The 19,585-nt window shown below is 42.6% G+C and overlaps 1 protein-coding gene across 24 annotated transcripts in view; it reads right to left on the minus strand.

Moving 5' to 3' along the window:
* CADPS (calcium dependent secretion activator) overlaps window positions 1-19,585 on the minus strand; it is a 490,529-nt gene that overhangs the window by 41,206 nt on the left and 429,738 nt on the right. For all 24 annotated transcript variants that reach the window (XM_082412095.1, XM_082412104.1, XM_082412101.1 and 21 more), the window contains one exon: window positions 5,007-5,039. In XM_082412095.1, coding sequence (XP_082268221.1) covers window positions 5,007-5,039 — 33 coding nt within the window. The remainder of the gene's footprint in view (window positions 1-5,006; window positions 5,040-19,585) is intronic.

The raw sequence follows: 19,585 nt of genomic DNA on the forward strand, positions 1-19,585 counted from the left end.
TTATTTTCACCACTCCTTCTCTTTTCACTAAATTACTGTCCTCAAAGGGACATTTCATTTATGTTTTAAAAACCTTGAAAAAAAAAATCAGTGCGGTTCAGCTCACCCAGGTAGTTAAACTCCGTGAGTCTCTATCTTTTGACTCTTTTATTTCTCTTCATAGCACTCACCAATATCTGACACTGTATTATATATTTATTTGTTTGTTGTCTTCTCCCACTAGCACATAAGCTCCATGAATATAGGGACTTTATTTGCTCTATTTTCTATTGTGTCCTCAGCATATAAATGAGGACTGGCACATAGTAGGTGCTCAGTAAATACTTGCAGAATGAACAAAATCATGAATGAATAAGCCCCTGTCCCACCTCTTTTTTTAGACTCCTCAGTCACACTACATGGATTTCTATTGGATCCCCCATACACTGGAGCTTGTGAAAATCATTTCAATTTCTCTGGGCCTTGGTTATACCATCTGTAAAATGGGATTAATAATAGTTCCCCTACTTACCTTCAAGGATTGTTGTGATCATCAGCTAAAATAATGGAAGTTAAAATGCCTCAAAGGTCATAAATTGCTATACAAACATGAGCCACTATGATTCTTTCCCCCCAAGAAAGAATGTCACTTGGGTAAGTGACAAGATTTATCACTTCATGACCTTACCTACCTTTGGAACCTACTTTGGAACCAAGAAGAAAAAAGAGGCTTCAGAGAAACCAATGTCAAAATAAAAATGACAAGGTCTTTGCATGGAGATGTGTTTTCTCAGAGTCCTCTGGTTCCCCACTCACAACCGTCTTCCATTTTAACCAGCTTTACGTCCAGTTCTAACAAGTCTGTTTTCCATCCTCTGGGGGACCAGGAAGGGGGATGAGGGGACTTATTTGAAACGGGTGTGTTGATTAAAGCTATCACTTTCCGAGATACCCTGTGCTTGAGGGAGAAGGCTGCCAAAATGCAGCACCAGACACATATATTCAGCATCCTGTGAGGTCTGGGGCTATGAAGGGCAGAGGCCCCTATACTTTGAGATGTCCTCAGGGGAGCGGGGCCACTGGGGAAAGACACAGTCACAATGGTGATCCTTGATCATAGGGAAAATGTTCAAGTACTGTCAGTTCCCTATTGAAAAAGGCAGGGAAGGCTGTGCAATGCATTCTAAGCAGGTTTTCAACCAAAATGGTTAAAATAAAAACTGTCCACCAACCAAAAAGCTAACTTGTAGTTGTAGATGGAAAATATTCTTTGACTAAACAACTGATGCTATTAGGTAAATGAAGCTTTATACCACATGGCTATCTAGTCACCATGGGAAAGACTTTAGATGACGGTGTTTAATATCTCACAATTACATTGTTTATTTTAAGTGCGGCTTGGACTGATGGCATAGGATGTAGATGTTAGAAAATAATTAAACAAACAACGACTATATAAATGTCTGTATAGTTAACTCCATCCATGTGTGGAAGACATAGTTTGGGAAGAAGCCACTTGGTGGCTTGGAAGAAACAGGACATTTGAATTGTAGCTTGCTCCTCCCAGGATATTGCTGAGCTTGAGGAAAACAAATTCAAATTTTCGGCATCCTAAGCAAGCCCTAATTAGGAATGCAAATCTGCTCTGAACTGAAGGGTCGAATACTCCATCTAAGACAAAGAGATATGCTTTGGGGATTATGCAATGATTTGAATGAACTGGTAACAGCGCTTCTCTCTCTTAGTGTAGATAATTAAGAGACAAACCTCTAAGGTAACTAAATACTAGTCCCCACAAGGAACTAAACCAATAAACCGTGTGCCAAAACCCTCACAGGGCAACAGAGGTCAACTCAGTCTTCAGAGCTAGAAGAAACTTGAAAGATGATTTTATCCAATGGTTCTTAAACCTGGCTGCAAATGAGAAGGATATGGGAAGCTTTAAAGAAAAAACCTGATGCCTAAAAAACAAGAACCAAACAAAACAAACAAAACTGATGTCTAGACCCCATACCCTGAGATTCTGCTTTACGTTGGCAAGCAACCTCAGGCTACTCCTCGTAAAACCTCCCCAGATGTTTCCAATATACAACACCAAGGTCGAGAATCACTGGTTCCCAAACTTGCACCATCTATCAGAATCAGGTGGAGAGCTATTCTAGAAAGAGATTTCCAGGCTTCACTCCAGAACGACTGAATCAGAATCTCTGGAGGCAAGGGGCTGGGAATCTCTATTAAAAAAACCCCACAAAAACAAACCAAAAAACCCTTGCCAAGTATCACCTCTGCACATTCTGGTTTGGGGACCACTGATTTAATAGGTGATATTCGCTGGTGAAGCTGGTCAACTGACTCTTCAAAACAAAAACAATGAAACAAAACAGCAAACCTTGATCTGTAGCGCTTGCCAGTTTCCGTGGTGTAAATACTCCCTCCATGGCTGAGTCTGAGCTACCAAAGTGCCCTCACTGAAGGCAGAGTTGGAAAGAAACGCACACAATTGACTTTTGGGAGCCAGTGCTAGCAGGCTCTATATATCAGACTGCGAGCACGTGAATCTTCACGCTCCCATTTACTCGACAGGTGACCTTGACAGCCACTTAACTTCCCTGCGCCTCAGTTTCCTCAGCTGTGACACAGGAAGATCATATTACTCCCTTCATAGGGTTGTTCTGAGACGTAAATGATGACTATTTACTCTATGTGAACAATGTACAGATAGTACCTGTCTATTTTGTACTATTATTTTCTAGAAAATTGTTTATTTGTTAAAACTTATTATAATATTGTCTGTTACAAAAATACTTTAACGAACTTAATTTTAAAGTTTAGCTTTGTCCCAAGCTGTACTGAGTGGTGAAATCATGGTGAAAGAGCACATTTAATGTGCCGATCGTATTTTTTCTAATACTCACTAAAATAATTTCTCAGTTATCCAAATAGAGATGTTTCTCTGTGCACTAAAGGAAATCATCTTGCAAATGAGGTGGTGTTTAAGAGCATGGTTTAAGTCTCAGCTCTGCTCCTTACCACCTGTGGGATCCTGAGCAAGTCAACCTCTCTGTGCCACAGTATCCTCAACTTAAAGTGGGATTGTTGTGAAGATTAAATGTAAAGTGCTTTGAACAGCGCCTGGCACACAGTGGCTGCTTTGTAAGGCTTGGTTGCAGTTTCTGTTTCTACGGTATTGTATATCATCGGTGGGAAATGTACCCCATTTTGGGACATGCTGCATCATTTTCTTCTGCCTCCCTGGAGGGACAAAACTTGGCTCATTGATTTTTGTTCCCTTTCACATTGACGTAGAGTCCATTTTTTCCTCATCTTTACAATAAATTTGAGCCTGGCTGGCAGGAAGTAGGTTGAACCAATGAACACTGCCAATACGTGACTTTTTGACCTACTCCAAATAATCTGACCTCCTCAATAATTTCAGCCAGATCATTTTTTTCCCCCAAGTATTTGGGTTTTGCCTACCCGTCGCCTGTTTATATCTCACTGGTGAGATCTCCTCTCTGCTTTGAGGTATAACAGAAAACAGACTTCAGCTACCAGATCTTCGGGTTGAGGACTAGAATTTCCATTTCTATTACTGTTGAAGCCCAGTGCAGGCCAGGGTGGATGTCAGCAAATTCACCGCCACCCCCCGACCCCGTGCAATAGAGCAAAGCACTAGCTCGCCCCTCCCTCAACCCAAGGGCCTTGCTCCTGCTGCTGAAATATCTAGTGAGTGCCAGGTATAGAGCTGAGCATTCCATACATGGGCCATTTCATCCGCACAGCAAGTCTGTGATGTGGCTATTATTCTCTTTATTTTAAGGATGGAGAACCAGCTCAGAGAATTTGAGTAGTTTGCTCCCTGTGAACTGAAAGTTTCTACTTTGGGGCTTGGGAAAATAAATTACTTAACTTCTCTCCTTGCTCCAGGTATGTGACCTTTTTCTCTTCTCTATTATAAGGACTATCTACATGAAGGAGTCGGAGGTCCCCCAATGAGAAGTATTATATAAATTCAAAGCATAATTATTGATTGTACATTCTTTCATTAAACAAACAAAATATATGCTAATGCTAAACTCACTCCAATTTTCCATTTTGCCATCCTTTGAGGAATAAGCCAATAAACCATTACACACTTAGCTTCCTGGGGAAATGAATTTAAATGTTAATATAAATCCTTTTAGAAAAAAAACAAATTTTAACAAATAAGTATTTGAACAAGGAGGGTACTTAATCACGTTCAGAATGAGAAACCCTCAGTACAAGACCGTTGGTGGCTGTTGAGATAAGCTCTCTAAATTTAATATTTTATAATAGACTCACACCTCTTTTGTTAGAAATGGAGAAACAGAATCATTTTCTTTTCTCCTTCATTGGAATATATTTAAATCTCTCCAATTCTATTTTGCTAATAGGCAGGGCAAAGTCTGTCCATAAATGTATCCTGATTTATCACAGGTAATCCCACACTCTGGCATTCATGTGTAGAACTTAACCTCAATTTAAATGTAAATTCTGGGCAACTTTGAGTGCTTTATCTGTGAACTTGGAGAGTGCTCTTCATTAACGAGGTCTGCACTAATTATAAGCAGTTTTGTAAGGTTCCCTTAAAACAATTGCAGAATTGACCCCAAAATGAACAAATTCCGAATTTATTTGTTTAAAAAAAAATACTGGCATCCTTGTGCAAATTTCTAGCTAAGGCCCTGCTCCCAAGGTGTGCACGCAGGAGGGGAAGGGAGCTGGATGATAACAGAATGAAATATACCAGAGAAACCAATGAAAATGGAAATGAAAGTGAACTACGTTTACCCTCAAAATAGGATCTCTTTTTCCTGTTGAAGGAAACTACAGTTTCCTACCCTCTTCTCATCTCAAAACAATTTTACTGTGAAATATTCCTGGCTTCCTTTCTTCTGGTGATTCTAGTCAGGACTATACAGTTTAGTGGCAACTAATGACAAGGGCACCATCGAAATTCTCACGAAAGCCAAAACACCCCACAAAAACATTTTTCAAATACTCACAGGTACATCCACATATTTGGAAGCTGCCTTCACCTAAGGAGGAAAGAAGAGGATGGAAGTGAGGGTGGTGTTTATGTTTAATTGTTCACAGCTCAATGCTGTATCACCATCAGAGTTAAAACAATATGCTGGCAGACGGAGCTGACCAGGAAACACAGAAAGGTACTAAAAAAATAAAATCTGTTTGCTAATTTTTTTACCCTGTAAGCCAGACCCACTGCTTTGGAGAGAAAGAGAGAGAGGGAGAGGAGAAAGAGGGAGGGAGGGAGAAGGAAAGAGAAAAAGACAGCAAAATTTTTACTGAGATTCTGTAGCTGGTATGGGAGATCTGCATTTTCCTCCCTCCCTTTAAAAGGGAGAAAAATGACTGTAGCTAAACCCAGACCATTGAGTGGAGGGCTCACCAGTCTAGAAAAGCAGTTAAGTCCACTGTCACTTCTTGTACCTCGGGGTCTTTGTATAATCTGGCTACACGTTTGTCCTAATTGAATCTTTGAGTTCTCAAAGATTTCCAGTAACTCTCTTCAAGAGAAGGGGATGTAGCGGGTGGGCACCCTTAACCCAGAGGGAGATGGGTGTCTGTGGGTGGGGGTTGGGAGGGTACCAGAGCCTTTCAAAACTGTCCCAAGGCTGTTGTTATGTCTCCTGGTTTTAAATACTAAAAACCCCAGAAGGAAAGTGCAGGAAGAGGGTATGACATTTATTTTCAGTTCTGGTGGAGGGAGTGTGGTGGAGTACGTACAGTGTTTGAGAGCATGGAATTTGGAGTCAGATCTGGGTTCAAATCCAAGATCTACGACTTACAAGCTGTGTGACCTTGCGCAAGTGACTTCATCTCTCTGAGCCTCAGTTACCTCATCTGCAAAATGCAGATACCATTAGGTAACTGTTGCAGCGGGTCGATACAAGGGTGAATACACACACAGAGTCCTGGGACACAGAAAGCACAGAATAAATGGGGGCTGAGAGGATCGATTCACAAGCAGATCTGGCGGGGCTCTGGGTCCTGTGAGAAGTCAATGAACAGCTGGGTTTGAGGAATAAAACCTGAGGAGGATGTCTGATATTCTGTGCGTTTCATTTTGACTCGGGTCACACACGTTCCACTTAGCACAGGTAAGACCAAGGGGCTACATTTGGGATCAGAGGAGCGTTTTCAGTTTTGTTGGCAAGTACCAAGACTGCGATGCACACCAAGCACTGAGGATGTCTTTTCACATCTCAGGTGGGCTGCCTCTTGCCACCTGGCTGAGACCAATATTGGGAGTCACTACCTCTACCCCCATGTCTCCCAGGAAAGTATCCAGGGGAGTGTTTTTCCCTGTTGCTATTTTCTCAAAGCCACTTTTCAAAATGTCAAATCTCAAGAAAGAAGTCAGTGAGCCAATGGGTGGGGTGGAAAGAGTCCAGGATTTAGAGTCAAAAGTTCTGTAAGTGATAGAACTAGTTGACCTTGGGATCATCACTTCGAGTCTCTTTGCCTGGGTTTCTCGATTTCTAGAACAAGGTGATACCACTGTGTACTTTGTAGGGCTGAGAGCCTGATCAAGTGACAAAATGTACGGGAAAGTGTTTCATAAACTTTAAAGGGCGGAACACACATCAATTAGTTAATTATTGAGAGGGCAATGCATTCTATCTCCTGGAATCATCGCCAGCACCCAAGATGATTCCTAGAGTCTCCTGTTACAGATTCTCTCAGAACCCTACATTTTTTCCCTTTGCAGCACTGATTGCAATCGCCATTCAGTAATTTTGGTGCCATGTCTGTCTCCCACAGAATGTCATGTCTTGCCCCTAGCTGTCTCCCCAGTGACTCACTTGTTACCCGGCTTAGAAAGGGCACTCAGGGAAAATTTGTAGAAGGAAGGAGAAAAAGCTAGTGACCAGTGCTGGCTTCAGGATGGTTGAGGAATAAACAGACCAGATCGAGAAGCCACTGCCTGAGTTAGTCTGAAGGCCAACAGGGTTGCATATAAAGCTGGATGCTTGCAAAGCTTGGTGAGTGAAGGAAACCACTCCGGGCCATTAAGCGGGGTATGAGGAAAGCTTTCCAGAATTTGCCTAAATAACATTTTACTAAATGATTCTCAACCCGAAATCTTTCCTCTTTATTCCTGTTCTAGAATTTAGTTTGAGCAAGAAGGTGGCTTTCCTTTCAAATCTCCTCTATGTACATTAATATATAACATTTGTATGATGTTTTTCACTTTGCAAAGCACTTTCACGTTCTGTTTCTTCTCTAAGCCACCCTGCAAAAGGGTGGCTATTAATTGTTTATCTAATCACTATTGAGAACACTAAAACCCACAGAATTTACGAATTCATTTCATCATGATCTGAGCCAGAAGACAGAGAAGGCTGGACTCACATGAGGGTCTCCTGAGCCCCACTTTTTCCTTTTGAACTCCTGATCTTTTCACCAGTGGTAGAAAGTATGAGGAATTTAAGCAACAGTGGTCAGGGCAGGTGCTGACAAAACAATTCTTCTCAGCTACAAATTGCCTCCTTCCCTCTGTAGACTTAGTGCTTGGCAGTTGGTAGGAGTTTTGCTACAGCTGAAATGATCAACCTTTAAACACACCCACTCTTACCACCAACATGCAGTTTCAACCCAGAAAATGACACCAGCCAAAGTCTATTCCTTTCAAAGCAGTTTGGGAAGATAAGGCAAGCTCTATGTCATGATGAAAACCATCCCCTCTCCTACATGCACTAGCCTTCAGTTTGTTGGTCTTTTTTTAAATCTGGTAACTGCTGACTTGCACTTAGCCTTATTGATCTTTCTCCCATCCCATAATAACAGGAAAGCACAGCTCAGAGTAAACTGTGGTCCTATTAGGATTGTATCATTTTTTGGTTCTGGCCATTGAACTTGAAGAAAGATGTTGAGGATACAGGGCAGTCTGGAAGTGTCTTCTACAAGAAAAGTAAAGGAGAAGGCATCTTGCCTGGAAAAGGAAGGGCTAACGGCAAACGAAATGAAAACTTTCACGTAGTTAATCAAGGACCTTCAATGTTGAAGGGTTGAACTTGGTCATGGTGGTTCTAGAGCATAGAATCAGGATGAATGAGTAACATGATGGGACCCCAGAAGAAGGTGCGAACAGCTATCTCAGTCCAGCCAGGCACTGGCTATCTCTGGTGATCAAGAACTCCTTGCTGGGGCTTCCCTGGTGGTGCAGTGGTTGAGAGTCCGCCTGTCAATGCAGGGGACACGGGTTCGAGCCCTGGTCCGGGAAGATCCCACATGCCGTGGAGCAACTGAGCCCGTGTGCCACAACTGCCGGGCCTGCACTCTGGAGCCTGCGAGCCACAACTGCTGAGCCCACGTGCCACAACTGCTGAGGCCCGCGCACCTGGAGCCCGTGCTCACAACAAGGGAAGCCACCGCAATGAGAGGCCCACTCACCGCAATGAAGAGTGGCCCCCGCTCGCCTCAACTAGAGAGGGCCTGCGCCCAGCAGCGAGGACCCAACACAGCCAAAAATAAATTAATTAATTAAAAAAAAAAAAAAAAAGAACGCCTTGCTAGAGGGGCTCAAGCAGGAGGTATGTAGGATGCTGCTCCAATGTGAGACTTTCCCTATGAGGTGACCTCTAAGGCTGCTTCCTGTTCTCTGTTGCTCATCTCCTTAAGAGGTAGAAAGCTGTCATCAGTTCTATTTTTGTTTTGTTTTTTTTTTTTACAGTATACATGTTGGGATATAGCAGAGTGAATAAACTGACAGAACCAGGATCAGAACTCTGGTCCCTAGAACCCTCTCCTGCCTAATGTCAACAGTGCTACCTTTTTAAGCATCATGTTTCTTTGAAGTATCCAGAGTACTGACTATATTTTTGGCCAGCTATACTCTAAGTAGAGAGGAAGGACCAAATCCTCCCAACCCACTAGGGGTTTGGAATTATTGCCAAGGGTCAGAAAGTCCCAGCGCACACCAGACACTGTGTCTAGATCAAATAAACAACAGACCTTGTAATCTACACAAGACTATTTCCCATTACATATACATGTTGTTTTGATGAATAAAATACAAATTTCTTAAAAAGCACAACCTATGTTATAAAATTTTGTCATTACGCATTTTTTCCCATCAAGGGTGGTCAAAAGTGTGTGTGTTTGTGTGTAATTTTCATTTCTTTTTTAACTTTAAAAGAAATCTTCTTGGTGAAGTGGCTAAAAGGATGGGCTGAGGATGGGCAGGGTTAGAAGTCGGGCTTTGCCATTTTCTAGCTTGGTGACTTTGACCAAGTTAATTAACTTCCGAGCCTCCTCTGCAAATGGGACAATTATAATGTTTCTCAAAGGAATATGGAGAGGACTGAATGAGGTAATCCAGCCAAGGGTACAGAACAGAGCTGGGGACATGGTAAAAACTACTAAATGTGCCTCTTCTAACCAGCAATATTGGCTTACTGGTGTAGATAAAGCATCTGCTCCTTATCCTGGTGGTCATGGGGACAGTTTCACTGCTCACCTCTAGCCCACGGGCAATTTCTTGCCATGAAAAGGATGCTGGAATCTCCTCAGGTTACCAGTAGGTATCTGAGCTGTTTTTCAGTCTGGCAAACTTCCTGCCAATTCCATGAACACCTTATGCACTGGACTTTTCTCCAGAACATTGAGGCAGAAGCAAAGACCTCTGCCCCCTTCCTCAGGCTGCCCAAGCCTAGGCATGAGTGAGGGCATTTCCCCAAGCCAGGGTGCTCTGTATATTCAATCACACATCCCTACTGCTCTCTGGTACAAAGCCAAATGTCCCGGGGCATAGGAGAGAAGGCTGCGGGAGAGGCGTCTGCCCCAGACACCTGGTCTGGCATCCTTTTTCTGCAGGGACTCAGTTGCCCTCACGGGAGACACAAGAACTGTAACTTCAGCCACACTTCACTTCCTGAGTCTCCCTGCTTTCTCACCATCCCCTCTGGTGGGACAAAGAATGTCCCTTCTCTAGCAGTATCCATGAACATCCCACCCCCACCCCTCGACCAGACAGAGCCAGTTCTGGGAAGGCAGGTTCGAAAAAGAGACACAAACTTTGAGAGTCTGATGGAGACCAAGGGTGAAGGTGGGAAGATCAGCTGTCAGTGAGCAACCTGTTCACATTTTCATAGGCCTGCAGCAAAGACCAAGTCTTAGGTCCAAGGCACTGAATTAGGGATTGTAGGTAAAGGCAATCACTCCTTGATTTCTAGTCCCTTCCTTGGATGATGTCTTAATGCACAATCTCTCTAAACACCCAGAATAAGTCATGTCCATCCAACAATTCATAACTGTAAGTTACATTTCTTGAGTGCTTCCGAGTTGCCAGGAGATGAGTTAGGAAGATTGCATATGTTATATTTAATCCTCACAACGGCCTCTGGAAAAAGGTCCTATTAATAGTCCCATTTTACAGTTGACAAAACTGAGGCTAACAGAAAGGAAGCAATTTGGCTTAAAGTCACACAGCTAATAAGTTATAGCTTTGAACCTCCAATCCCTTAAGCTGCCTATTATTCAGTTAAAAAAAAACCCTATGAAACCAGTCATATTTAAGTCTTGTTTCTTTGTGTGTGTAGACACAACCTAAAATGGCTTCTCCAGGAAAAATGTCTGAGAGATTTGAATAATTATCTGCACCGATTCAGTCAGGGCAGAAGGTCCAACACAGTTTCTCTGGCTTTGAATGTCCCAGCTAATTACCTCGACCCTCCACCTGACTTAGCGTATGTAGACAGCCTTAATGGTTACTCTATTGAGCTCCTCCATTATTTTTCAGGTGCCCAAAGGTAATCTTTTCATTGAACACTCACCATTCCAGGATTTTCACAATGCTGATGACTAAGGGATTTTCTTCTGCCTGGTCCTAATAAGGGGACCTGAGTTAATCACTGTGTAGCTTTGATAGGGAGCGCGGCGGGGGCTTAAACCACTTCTCTTGCTTCATTAGGGGAAAAAGCAACCCAGGTGCAGACCACGAGGACCTCAGGGTTTGTTACTATTAAATCAATGCACGGACAGGAAAAAAAAAGTGGATTAGGCCCTTTTTGCAAACAGAAATCTGGTGGGTAAGACGCAAAGATGGAAGAAAAAAGAAGTCTGAACAGATACCACTGCATTAGTGACTGCCTGAGCTCTCCTTTCTCCCTGTGGTCTCTTAAAAAAAAAGACAAAAACCAACCAAGCAAACAATTTATTCTCTGCACAAGCTGACTCCACCCCTGCCTGTTTGACTTCACAAGAACTTGGAGCTGATTTCTCTGTCTTTGCCTACAAACTGCAGAGCACACCACTCTTTCAAGGGACCGGCAACACTTACTTCAGTGTCTGGCTTGTGAAATTTCTGCTGCAAGGATCATGATACTATTTTGCTTCCTTCGCCACTTCCCTAACCCAGGTGATCTTAGAGATCTGGATTTTTTCTTTCTTTCTTTTTTTTTTTGAGAGTTGAGGCAGTTTGGTATGTCAACATGCTACTTAGTACCATTATCATCAGTAAAATGATTTTATTTTATTAGTTGAATTTTATCATCTATCACCAGCCTTATGTCTAGAATGTAGGCTCTATGAGGAATAAGAACTTCTCTTTCTCTCCTCACTATCTCCACTGCCTGGTATATAGTAGGGGCTCAATAAAAATGTGTTGACTACCATATATAAAAGAGAGGATCAACAAGGACCTGCTGCAGAGTACAGGGAACTCTACTCAACACTCTGTTATGGCCTATATGGGAAAAGAATCTGAAAAAGAATAGATATATGCATATGTATAACTAAATCACTTTGCTGTACACCTGAAACTAACACAGCATTGTAAATCAGCTATACTCCAATATAAAATTAAAAATTTAAAAAAATGTGTTGACAGAATGAACTTCTGAGCATGGTACTCTTTACTCTGTACCCAGGACAAAGGTTTCTAGTGCTTTCTTGAAGCTGTTATTCAAGCTCTAACACTTTTAAAGAATCACTTAAGAAAAGCGAGACCAGGCACTATCAATTCAAAAGGAAATGGCTTTCGTTGCTTCTGTGAGATGAGCTTAAAGGGTCTCTTGTGTCCCTACGGTATAAGTACAGCATAGAGGTAAGAGCTCGAGGCCAGGAGTCAGATACCTGGGCTGGCATCTGGTTTGATCAGCCACCAGTTGTGGGCCAGGTAATTAACTTCTCTAAGCATGAGTTTCCTTCTTGGAAAATAGAGATAATGACAATATTTCCTCCTCATGGGGTGGTTGTACAGATTATTAATAGAAAAAAGAGATTTCTTAAGGGTTTAACATGTGCAGGACACTATTCTAAGCATTTGACTTGTATTAAATTCATTTAGTCCATGCAAAGCATCAAATGAGTTACTGTATGTGAAAACCTTTGCACAGGGCCTGGCACATAGTACGTGTTCAATAAATGTTGCCTATTATTTTTACATTCTCTTTTCCTTTCACATCCAAAGGGGCTGATTTGATAGTTCAGGTTCCAGCGCACAGGTTGAGCTATGTTTCCTAGTGGGTGGGGTTGTTAAACCTTAAATATCTGCACACTGAGGTATGTGGTTCTGTTTCATGGTTAGAAAGCTTCATGATGTCTGTGACTAATCCTGCCATAAGAGGCCTGGCCGTCTTACTTCCTCTCTTCTTTGCTGGCCCGGTACCAGGTTGTGGTCTGGACTCTCTCTCTATTCTATTTGTCCTTGGCTCCTCAGGCCTCAGCTCCTAACAAAGAGATCCCTGGAGACCAGCAGGGCTCCACAGAGTTCTCTGCTTTGTAATATGGACCCAAAGCCCACCACACAATGCGGTAGCTTGTTGCCAAAGATGCTCGCCATCGGTTATTTTGCTCCCTGTGTGGGCATGCCACACCCATTGAGAAGTGGGGTCTATTATTCCTCCATCCCCCTTGAGCCTGGGCTGGCCCGTGACTGCCGTGACTAAGAGAATATGATGGAGGTGACGCCATATCAGTCCTGAGCCTAATCTTGGAGAGGGCCAGCAGCTTTGCTTCTTCACCCTTGAAAGCCAGCTGCCACTAAGTGCAGCTGTGCCGAGACTGCCGTGCCATCAGAAGCTCAAGGCACGTGGAGAAGCTCAGCTGGATGCGACCCCATATGGGGGAGAAATAGGCACATGGAGACACACCAAGCTATCAGACATTCAGCCCCAGCCCAGCCAAGCAAGTGACCCCTGTCAGTGCAACATGGAACCAAAGAATCCCCTAGCCAAGCTCTTCCCAGATTTCTGACCCACAAAATCGTACACAGAATAAACAGATCGTTTTAAGCCACTAACTTTGCCACAGTGTGTTATGCAGCAATAGATAACCAAGATATTCAAGAAGGTGTCACTTGGTCTCCTACTTCCCCAATTTTATCCATTGCACGTATTTTCCTGGAGGATGCTGTGGGGAGGTGACTGATGGTCTAAGACAGGATTTGGGCATTCCTGGGTCTCCTGGCTATAAAAGGAGACCAGCTGATCTTCACCTGATTCTCAATGATATTTATTGAGCATGTATGTATGGGGCACTGAGCTAGACACCTCATGTATAACTAACTCAATTAATCATTCCTGTAGAACATTAGAAGGCTCATTTCACCAGCCTGCTTCACAGAAGACGACATTGAGATTCAGAGAGGTTAAGCAACTCTCCAGAGGTAAACCAGTAAGTGGTGGCATTGGTGTCCAAGCCCAGGCCTGGTTATTAAGTGCAGAGTCCTTTCAGGACATCAAGTTGCTGATAATGTGAAAATGATGTGTCATTCTAAAGCTATTTCTTACCTAATAATCACCTGGGATCTGGGAGAAGGGGAGCCGACTTGTGGGACGTATAGGGACTTTGGGTCAGACAGAGCTTTGCTAGAATTATGCTCCATCACTTACTAGTTAAATGAACTTAAGAAAAAAAATTTTAACCTCCCACAGTTTCTATAATCTCATCTGCAAAATGAGGGTAACAACAATATCTTCTTTAGGAGGTTCGTGTGAAGCTGAACAGGTTGACATCATGTTAAGTGCTCAGTGCAATGCCTGGTATATAGTGAGAGCTCAAGAAGTATTACCTAATATTGTTACTAGTGTTTCAGTCACTTGTCGTTAGCTGCGAGTTCACTGTACCAAGTGTGTTCCCATCTATAGTTTATAGACTAAAAAAAAGGGTTGGCAAACTCTGGCCTGTGGGTCAAATCTAGCCTGCTGCCTGTTTTTGTGTGGCTCATGAGCTAAGAATGGTTTTCACATTTTTAAATGAAGGAAAATCAAAAGAAGAATCATATTTCCTGACATGTGAACATTACAGGAAATTGACATTTCCGTGTCCATCAATAAAGTTTTATTGGAACACAGCCATGCCTATTCATTTACATCTTGTTGACAGCTGCTTTCACGCTACAAGGGAGGAGGCTGAGTCTCTGTGACAGAGACTATGTGGCTTGTAAAGTGAAAAATATTGACTATCTGCCTCTTTCCAGAAGAAATTTTCTGACCTCTGGACTAGAGGAGGAGCCATTGGGGTGGGGGGTAGGGGAAGAATCATAAAATGTAAATTTCTCGTCTTAATACGACCATTAACTAGTTGACTGACTACTTGTCTAACCTGTTGGCCTCCTGTCCTTACCTATTATAACAGGGCACAGAGCTAAATGTTTTCCCCTGATTCCTTCCAGAAATACGACTCTTAGATGGTATATAAGGCAGGTGCTAGGAAGGATGTGGAATAGGAAACACTTCCCACACCTTGAAAAGTTTATAAATACTCTCACAGTAAAACAAAAGGCTATTAATATCTTAGTATTAATAAGAGCTCTGGAAAGGAGGCTCCAGGAAAAATGATAGTATCAGGGAAAGGGAAAAAACAATAGAGATAGAGACCGTTCACACAGGTACCAGACAATGTAGCAGGCACCAGTGGGTAGACTTGGCGATGAAATATCAGGATTACAATAGGCAGCATGTGTTGCTTATTTACCCTGTGCCAGGCACTGTTTTCACTGTTTCTTATGAACCACCTCCTTTAATATTCCCAGTACCTTCGAGATGCAGCCTCATCATCTGTACCTCTCTGTGCTGTTGTGAGGATTAATGAAGATGATACACATACAGGGGCAGAATAAAGGACATGGCAAGTCCTCAGTACGTGCTAGCTGCTATTACTACTGTTGGAATTGCACTCCAAAGGAACAGCCTTTCTACTCTACTGGCAAAATCAACTAATTTGCCCTGAGTGCCTACGTTTGCCCATATTTTTCCTCAGCCTCCAGTTTTCATGCTCTCTTTTTTTTTGTGGCACAAATGGAATGGGCAGGGTTCTGTCTAAATGGACATAGCCCCAATGATAAGCATCGCTCAGGCCAGTAACATGGGAGAAGCACGAGCCCATCATTAATCAGCAGAATGGAAATACCCGAAAAAGGACGCGGTCATTTCTAATGGGGATTAGAGGCAGTGCAGGGAAATGGCTGAGAGCACAGACTCTGGGGCTGGATGGTGTAGGGCCAAATTCTAGATCCAACACTTACTAGACAATTTACTTCACTTTTCCATGCCTTACTTTCCTCATCTATAAAATGGGCATAGAATAGTTCCTGGGGCATAGTAAGTAAGAACTATGTGTCAGCTATTAGTATCATTTCTGCTGGAAAATCAAGTTGCTTTAGGTAGTTAGGCTTGTATATTAAGCTTGGTCTGGCACTATCGGACAGCTACAAGTGACTATTTATATTTAAATAAATGAAAACAAAATGCGATTAAAAATCCAACTTTTTAGTTGAACTAGTCACATTTCAAGTACAGGTGGCTGGTGGCTACCGTATTAGACAGTTCAGATATAGAAAATTTCCATCACTAGAGAAAGTTCTATTGGACAGTGCTGGTCTAGATTCAAGACACATTCGTAAATATAGGTTATTACATTTTTCAGTGATAAGAATGAAGAGGTGTGTCATTCAGTTCCCATGTTAGAACAAGAGATCATCTGGAAGAAGCAGCAGGGGAAGGAAAAGGACATGGGTGTCAAGAGCCTCGTCTTGTGGATGAAACAAGAACTAAAGGTGGATGGGTTCTATGTAAAGTGACTGGTAATACTGATGTAACTGTAACAGGATGGGGGGTGGAAAGTGGAGAGGGCAAAGTGAGTATCTATTGTACTACAGCAGGGAGGTAAATCATCTCTATGATCGATAAACCAAGAAACTGCAGTATAAGAACAGTACTTAGAGCTAGGAAGATAAAAGCAAACTTGTTTGCAAGGGTCCCTTCTGGGGTAAGGGACTGAGGATGGAAAGGGATGGGACAGAGAACTGTTGCTTTTTAAAAAATAATTATTGTGTTTCTGTACTATTTCACATTTTAACCACGTATGTATATTTCTTTCATAAAAAGTTATTGCAAAAAGAACAAAACAAGTGATAGAATTTTCAGCATTCTAGCATTTGCGGGAAGAATGTATCTTTTCCAGGGTAACTTCTTCAAGGTTTTTGCTTGACGGAAATCATGATTCTGAGAAGCAAAATGTAGCAAACTACCTCCCCCTCCCCAATACATAATCTGGATGCTTTAAGTGCATCTTGGGAAGAGGAATAAATTTGTTAAGTGCCAACCAAGGTCCTGATGGCTTGGGGGAGACAGAATGTGCCAGTGGGTGGATGTACTGGGACTGTGTGTGCGGGTGAGCAGTTGAGCAAACCTCGGTGGCTCTTGCTTGGGGCCAAGTAACAATTACAGTGAAAGCCCTTTCCAACAATTTCTGAGCACTGGAGAAAAACACAACCCTTGAAGTAGATCTGGAGTCACAGACAGTGTGATGGATTCCCAGAGCTCTGCCACCAGAGAGGCTGAAATGTTTTCGATGCTTGCTGAAGATCAAGGGTGTTTCTGGCCACCTGTGAAATGCTGTGCCCGTGTCAGCACCGTGTACATGCTGCATAGATGCACATTCACTGTGAGGCCATCTTCCCTTGCTTTCCTTTTTAGGAGGGCCAGATTTTATAAATACTGTTTTTACAGATGTAGGAACTGTGATACCAAAAATTTTTTATGGGTGGGTGATCAGATGGTCATTGCTCAGAAAGATAATCTCTGGCTTTCAAAATGTGATTCATATTTGAAAGAGTTAAGCATCAAAATGTTTTAAAATAAAAGTTCTCTAAATTGCCTATAAATGGAACCAGGGTTAATATTTTTTTTTTCAGATAATAGAAAGAGAATATTGGGTTCTAAGTCTGGACTCTCACTACTGTTCCTTCAATGATTGACTATATGAACTTTGGAACAGCAATTGTTTAGTTTTCTCATAGACAACATAGAAATAATTAATACCTGATATATAGTCATATATAAAAATATGGATGCATTTACCAATGACTAAATGCCTGATTTACACTAACTTATTCAATTCTTTTAAGAACTTGTCTCCTCATTTTACAAATGAAGGAACTGTGTCTCAGAGAGGTTAAGTTTCTTCCCCCAGGGAACACAGCTAAGAAGGGGTAGAGCTAGGATTTGAACCCGAATGGATCTGACTTCAAAAGATTCACTACGGCATTATGCCTTCTCCTACCCTGCCCTACCTTTTTCACAAGATAATTTACCAAAGTCTGAAGATAAAATCCAGACAATAGCTTATGGATGTACTTTGAAAAGCAAAAAAGAGTTACATTATGATTTTATTCACCGATTACCACAAGACCTCATACGTAATGACTGATGTAACCATCGTTGATATTCTGAAATGACCTCTGAGGACCACTGCAGAGCTTCAGAGGAGCTGGGGAAAGGTGGGAGAGAGCCCAGGCTTTCCTGGAAAGCATCCTTAGGCAAGAACATGAGTTGCAGGGCTGCTGGTTGATTGCACGGCTTCTGTGCATGTTCATAAATATTGATTGTGATTAAACTATTATCATAGTAATGAGGGTAATAATACCTCCTCTAGCCCATCCCACCACACTACTCAAAGTCCCCACCTTTCATTAAACAAAGAGCTGCTGGCACTGCTGGGGAGTTGGGCAAGAGGCAGGGAAATGATCTCTATTAAGCAAAAGCGTTCTGTTCCACGCGCTGATTAGGAGCCGCAGCCTCATTAACAAGGAGAATTGTTCTCGTCTCCCGTTGCTCAGGGTACTGTGCTCCGAGACTGGGTCCAGGAAGTGTATGTTCTCATCTCTCTTCTCCCCCCCTGGGGCTTCCGAACAGATGCCTGATTGAAGTAGACCTGTTTTTCTTTCCACTCTCCCTCATTTCTCTCCCAACACTTCATTCCCAGAGAGGATTTCTGCAAGGCTCAAGGGCCCCTCCAAACCTACCCTTTTAATGCTGCTCAGATTTAACAATGGTTGCATGCTTATTATTTGGCTGGCACGAGGCTAAGTGATTTATTAGTCATTATCCCTCACAGAGGGGGGCATGATGATTATCACCATTTACAGATGAGGAGACTGAGGCTCAGAGAGGTTTAGTGACTTCCTGCAAGATAAAAGCTGGCAGCACCGTGAAGTTGATACGTGAATGTGGGTCTGTTGGACTCCGGGGTTTGTATCCTCTGAAGGATGCTGAGCTGCTCTTCCATTGCCTATTTACACGGCATCCTCTCATTTTAGGAGAAACTCGGGAGGGCAAATTGGAAAGTTTTAATTTTGTAAAATCTCGAAGCAGGCATGAAGGCTTATTTTTATTTGATTATAAGTGGAGTGGGGGAGCAGGTGCTTTGCCCACCTCTGGCATTTTTAGGTTTTGTTTTGCCTTATAAACGTCTCTCAACACTAAGAAGCCCAATCGAACGCAAGCTGGAAGAGACCAAGGACCATGTCTTACTCGTGCCCCTGCTTCCGCATGGCCCGGGTGCGAAGCCAATGAGGCTTGTACCGTCATTACTGAACATTAATGTTTATGCACGAAGGGACCACCTGTCAGCCCTGCTGCCCTCCTCTTCTCCCCACAGCTGCCTCAGACTGAACTCAAGGATATAGATTGTTTACATCACCGTTGCCAGTGACAACTTGTCTCTTGTAGCCAGCCTAGATGTGCTACAGAGTGGAGAGGTTTTTTTTTTTTCTTCTTCTCCCCCCCTACCCTGCTCAGCTCAGGTAAAGAGTGGGAAAAACAAACACATGGATTGGATAGGAGGTCTGGGTTCTGTGACGAAACGAGTGGTTCAAGTCATTTTCCTTCCCTGGCCTCAGTTTATACAGCTGCAAAATGGGGTGGCTAGAATGTATCACAACTTCCCAAACTTCTGGCATCAATACCACCTTCCTGATTTGGGCTATTGCCCATGTGCCATCTGTACTCTATTTACTTATTTACTTCATATTTTCCTTTAAATTGGCTCTCTTTTAAAAATACTTAATTATAAAAAGAAACTTGGTGTCACTACCATACATGGAAACTCAATATCACTCTCAATAAGAGAAGCATAAAAATAAATACAACTTAAATATTAGGTTGACAGTATGGAAAAACCCGAGCGAACTTTTTGGCCAAACCAATACAACGACGTTATTACTTCCTAGGTAGGCAGGGTTGCCTGCGGAGGGTGTGGAGCCTGAGGCCTGCCCACTCTCCCTCTTCCTCTTCATTAGACATGAAGATTTGAAATTTTAGAGAAGTGTGAGAGG

This window comes from Balaenoptera physalus (genome assembly GCF_965194825.1).
Source record: "Balaenoptera physalus genome assembly, chromosome: 11".
NCBI classification, from domain to species: Eukaryota; Metazoa; Chordata; class Mammalia; order Artiodactyla; family Balaenopteridae; genus Balaenoptera; species Balaenoptera physalus.